This window comes from Rhinoderma darwinii, chromosome 9, assembly GCF_050947455.1.
Source record: "Rhinoderma darwinii isolate aRhiDar2 chromosome 9, aRhiDar2.hap1, whole genome shotgun sequence".
Classification (NCBI taxonomy): Eukaryota; Metazoa; Chordata; class Amphibia; order Anura; family Rhinodermatidae; genus Rhinoderma; species Rhinoderma darwinii.
In genome coordinates this window covers 44,080,078-44,086,077 of record NC_134695.1, presented here as the reverse complement: position 1 = coordinate 44,086,077, position 6,000 = coordinate 44,080,078, and the positions used below count along the sequence as shown (strand labels likewise).

General features: G+C 39.1%; 1 protein-coding gene across 1 annotated transcript in view; it reads right to left on the bottom strand.

The window, feature by feature from the left end:
- Nucleotides 1-1,984: 1,984 nt before the first annotated feature.
- Nucleotides 1,985-6,000, bottom strand: part of LOC142660342 (synaptotagmin-2-like) — an 83,154-nt gene continuing 79,138 nt past the window's right edge. The window contains exons 9-10 of the mRNA XM_075836943.1: nucleotides 4,582-4,693; nucleotides 1,985-2,614 (exon numbers count right to left, since the gene is read on the bottom strand). Of these exons, the coding sequence (XP_075693058.1) occupies nucleotides 2,319-2,614; nucleotides 4,582-4,693 (408 nt within the window). The 3' untranslated portion in view covers nucleotides 1,985-2,318. The remainder of the gene's footprint in view (nucleotides 2,615-4,581; nucleotides 4,694-6,000) is intronic.

Here is a 6,000-nt window from a genome sequence, read left to right as displayed (position 1 = left end):
AAGTCAGCGCACTGGGAGGTAGCTCCCCTGCTTGGCAATTATTGACATACTTTTTCTTCTGATGACATTCCGCATCCAATGAAAGTATAATAATAACCATGTCGATGATTATAAAATATGCAGTATGCTCATTATTTGCGTGAATTCTGCATGGAAAAGCTGCGGATTAGCCCCATTGAATTACAATGGGGCTAATCCGCAGGCGGATCCACTGGCACATCAGCAGCAAAAATCCAAGCGTCAGCAATGGACTTTTTGACAAATCCACACCAGATTAACGTATGGTAAACTCTGAACATGTGTACGCAGCCTAAAAGCGCACAGCATATAAACCCCTTGACGACATTCAACGTTTCAAACAGCTGACACCTGTATCGGCCGAGATTGAGGATAACTCAGATTCCGGACGTTTAACCACTCAGATGTTGCTGTCAAAGAGACCAAGGCAACTGAGCAATTAGACAGAGGGGCTCCCTCTGTCCCTTATTGGCCCTCCCACGCTGAATTGGCAGGGTGCCGATCAGTTGCCATGGCAGCCAGAGGTCTATTAAAGGCCTCCAGGTCTGTCATTAGTGCCCTTTTACTAAAGGGGTATTCCCAGAATTGACAATTATCACCTATCCACAGGAGAGATGATAATTATCTGATCGCTGGGGGCCTACCGATCACGGGTCTTGGTTCCTTCTCAATTTTCGACAGCCAGAAGCAAGTCATAATAGTAGAGCAGAGATAAAGACAATACATAAGTATTGCATGAGCGATCTGACTATTGCATGGTAAAATCTCCTAGGTGGACTAAAAAAGAAAAGTAAAAAAAAGTTTGATAACATTTTAAAAAAATGTAGGAAAAAAACCCTTTTCCTATTTTTCACAAAAAATATATGTAAGCAATGAAAAAAGTAAACATATTTTGTATCGCTGCATCCATAAAAGTCAGAACTAATAAAACATTGCATTATTCACCCCACCATGTGAATTGTGAGGGAAATTTTTTTTAGCAATGCAAGCATTGCTGTTTTTTGGTCACCTTGTTGCAAAAAAAAAAAAAAAAAAATGGAATAAAAAGTCATCAAAAAGTCGTATGTAGCCTAAAATGGTACCAATAAAAATTTAGCTCGCTACGCAAAAAACAAACCCTCACAACGGTCTATCGACAAAAAAAATAAAAAAAGTTAAGGTTCTCACAATAAGGCAACACGGCGACACAAATACATTTTGTTTAAAACACATAGTTTTTTTCCTTTAAAAAAGTTGTAAATTGTAGAATATATTTTATATAAATTTGGTACTGCTGTAAATGATTTTACCCAAAGAATAAATTTAACATGTAATTTTTACCGAACAGTGAATGCCGTAAAAACGAAACCTAAAAAACAATGGCGCTGTTTTTTTTTCCATTGTACCTCACAAAGATTTTTTTTTTATTTACCCTGCACAATATATGGTACATTAAATTGTACTCTTAAAAACCACAAACCGTCCTGCAAAAAACAAGCCCTCATACGACTTTGGCTCCATTCACACAAATGTGTTTTTTGCGGCCGCAATTCACCCGCAAATCTGCAAGTGAATTGCAGTCCCATTTAATTCTATGGGCCCATGCACACGACCGTGGTTTCCATGGTCCGTGCATTGCCCGGGAGCCTAGACCGCAAAAAGATAGGACATGTCTTATTACGGCCGCATTTTGCGGTCCAGGCTCATTGAAATGAATGTACCGGGACCCACGGATGACACTCCGCGGCCGTTCGAGCCGCAAATCACGGGCCGTGCACACCACTACGGTCGTGTGCATAAGCCCTTAGTCTATGGAAAACTTTAAAAGTTATTGCTCTTGGAATGCGATGATGGAAAAACCGACTGTGTCGCCAAGGGGGAAAAGTGCTGGTAGTGTCTTTCATGAATGCAATGGTATGGGTTTGATGGGTTTCAGAATTCTAAGTACAGGAGGTAAGAGATGCATTTAAAAATAATGATAGTTGGTCATTTATTGTTATATTACATAACAAAATACATATACACTGCATACATTCAATCTGTCACAATAAGCTTTGATTTCCAAAATTCCAGTAAGATGTTTGTATCTGGCCTCACACATCTTTAGTCCGTTAGTTTTATATGGCTTCTTTACAAAATGAACTTTAATTGGTTATGCCTGAATGTAGCATGTGTATGCAGTCCGTCCTGTTAATTATTTTATTTTTGTGAAGCCTCTAGTTATTCTGCTAGTGCTGAGTCACGGGAACCATAATTGTCAACAAAGCCAATAATGTAGGTGACCGTCACAGAAATGATCTGCAGTCTTCTGAGTCACTTCTTTAAATATACAGTGGATGCCAGTCAGCTACTGGCTGACGTAGTGTCTGCATCATTAGATCCCAATGATTATCTTTGGTCTTCTGGTTTCCCAGTGTGGTTTGCCCAATAAGCTTCTTTCCAGTGAGCACGGTTTCATACAGTGAGATAAGAATCAAGCATTGAGTTTTACCTGGGTCGGGAAGACTAAAAAGAAAAGTCTCATTGAACACGGTCACTTTTGATTTTGCTCGTAGACTTGATTTCTGATGTTTTTGCTTATGTTGATTACTGAATACATCTATTCTGGCATATACATCTGAAATAAAAGAGATAGAAAGCATAATACATGGATTAAAATAAAATGATGCATATTTATCTTTTTAACGATAATCTATAGGAGCTGGGGTTTCCTTAGCTTTTCTTAGGGTATGTGCACACGACCTCTTTTCAGACGTAATGGAGGCGTTTTACGCCTCGAATTACACCTGAAAAGACGTCTCCAATACGTCGGCAAACATCTGCCCATTGCTTGCAATGGGTCTTACGATGTTCCGTGCAGACGAGCTGTCATTTTACGCGTCGCTGTCAAAAGACAACGCGTAAAATTACGGCCGCATCAAAGAAGTGCAGGACACTTCTTGGGACGTAATTGGTGCAGTTTTTCATTGACTCCAATGAAAACCAGCTCCAATTGCGTCCGTAAAAGACGCCGCGAAAAATGCGTGCACTTGTAAAAACGTCTGAAATTCAGGAGCGGTTTTCTCCTGAAAACGGCTCCGTAATTTCAGACGTATTTGGCGTTGTCGTGTGCACATACCCTAAGAGCCTGTGCCACTCCCAACTCAGCACAATGTTGGAACTGCAGCAGTCTCATTCACTTGATGTGCTGTGTTTCCATTTCTAAGTCAGCACTGAGCACTTTTTCGGTAAAAAGTCTAAGATGTTCAAGCCCCTTCGTTTTCGGCAGGCTCAGCGATTTTTCTGCAGAATCTGCAAAGCATTAATGAATTTTTCTCACCATAAGCATTGAGGACATACCAATTAGACATGCCATCAATGTCTGATTGGTTGAGGTCCAACTGCTGGGGGCCCCCAAAAGTTATACCTTTATTGTGTATGTGATTGGTATGACATCAGTGCTTACAGTGGGACATCCTCTTTATAGTTGGACAAGTTCTGCATAAAAATCACTCAGGCTTCACAGCTGCTTTGCTAGAGCACTCCCAGTTAGAAATACAGGTTTTCTTGCAATGAGAGCAAAAAAAAAAACTGATTTAGAATTACACAGTGAAATATAAAAATTAAGGCTAAGTTTGACCAAAACGGCATACCTTAGAAATGGTATCATATATACACTATATGGACAAAAGTATTGGGACACATCTTGTAATCATTGAATTCAGGTTGTTTCATTCAGTTCCATTGCCACAGATGTATAAATTCCAACACCTAACAATGCAGTCGCCTTTACAAACATTTGTGAAAGAAAGGGTCATTCTAAAGAGCTCACTGAATTCAAGCGTGGTATTGTAATAGGATGCCACCATTGTAACAAGTCAGCTACAAGAGTCGGATGGAGTTCTGTAAAGCACGCCGCCACTGGACTCCGTAGCAATGGAAACGTGTTCTGTGGAGTAATGATTCACGCTTCTCTATTTGGAAGTCTGATAGTCTAGTCTAGGTTTGGCGAATGCCAGGAGAATGTTACGTGCCTGATTACAATGTGCCAACTGTAAAGTTAGGTGGTGGAGGTATAATGGTACGGGGTAATCTTAATGCTTCAGCATGCCAAGACATTTTGTACAATTTGTGCTTCCAACTTTGTGGGAACAGTTTAGGGAACGTCCTTTTCTGTTCCAGCATGACTGTGCCTCAATGCACAAAGCAAGGTCCATAAAGACATGGTTGGGTGAGTTTGATGTGGAAGAACATGACTGGCCGCACAGAGTCTTGACCTCAACCCCATCCAAAACCTTTAGGATGAACTAGAATGGAAATAGCGAGCCAGGCCTCTCGTCCAACATCGGCGTCTGACCTCACGAATGATCTTCTGGATAAATGGGCAAAAATTCCCACAAACACACTCCGAAATCTTGAAGAAAGCCTTCCCAGAAGAGTGGAAGTTGGTTTAGCTGCAAAGGGGGGGACCAACTCCATAATAATGCCTATGGACTTAGAATAGGATGTCATCAAACTCCTGTACGTGTAATGTGTATGTGCCCTAATACTTTGTCCATATAGTGTATGTTGCATCATAGCTCAGTCTTTTATTTAAATACATACCTCTCTCCTTAATAATGCTAGATGAACTAGTTTTGAACTTAAGTATCCCAACTTCTATTTTCTGTGCAGTAGGGAGGCATTTCAGAGAAATTAAGACCTCTCCAATGATATCCTTCAAGCAAACAAAAAATATATGGCATAAATATAAAGAGATAGATAATTTAATGCAAAGGATTAGAACACATTTTCATATTGTACAATAGTTTTAACAGATCAAATAATAAAAGTAGTTGAAGCAGTAAATCACAAATATTCTGATAGCCAGCATGTCATTTTAATCTTATGCTACATCATTGTCCAAAATTGGGGCACTTGTCATTTTATAATTTTTAGGATGTATTGCACAATTTAACATGCTGACAACTTTATAGATACTTTGAATATCATACTAGAAGATTGTGTTATTTCATCAGCAAAATCCCTAATATACAACTGTAGCACAAATTGCTTTCTTTAGGGGTAGAAGTGCTTCAGGGCAACTGTGCAAGTAAACCCCATTCATTTCATATTTACGGGTGGACAAAAATACGGTTGTGTGCATGAGGCCTAATGAATGGCTGCCATGAAATACTACAGATGCAGGCTGGTTTCCCCTGGGGGTGCTGGGAGCCGGGCATGATTGTCACAGCTCCAATATGAATGAGTTGTCTGTAATCAGAAAACTCCTTAAGGAGGGGTACCATATTTTAGTGAAAAATATTGGTGTATAATATATGACAGCAATAAGATGGTAAGGCATAAAAATAAAATATCTAACACCAAATATAACAAGCCACATGAATATTGGTAGATTTATGCAGCTTTTCTTTTTTTATAAATATCCCCCCCACTGAGCTTTCAAATAATCTAAATTTAAATGGACAGCGGCAACTTTAGACACTGAAGATGACCGGTCACCTCTCCTGACATGTTTATTTTAGAAAAATAATTGTATTCCCCATGAAATAATAATTCTGGAGAATCTTTTGCTCTGTAATTCCTCCCAGAAGTTTATGAATGCATTTACAGCTTTGAACACACTCTCCCGGTTTTACCAGGAGTCACTTTTTTCAGCCTCCCTCACCCTGTCATTTGGAGATATATAGTTTTCACTTAGTTCCTAGGGAAGGAGGCTAAAAATAGGGTGATATCAGAGAAAAAGAAAAATATTTGAATGTAGAAGGTAGATGCCGTCCAAGTTTAACCCCTTAACGACCAGCCTATTTTAAACCTCAATGACCAAGCTATTTTTTAAGTTTTTCCATCGTCGCATTCCAAGAGATTTAACTTTTTTATTTTTGCGTCGACATAGCTGTATAAGGTCTTGTTTTTTGCGGGACAAGATGTAATTTTTAATAGCACCATTTTGGGGTGCATATAATTTATTGATTAACTTTTATTAACTTTTTTTAATGGGGGTAATGGAAAAAAAAAACATAA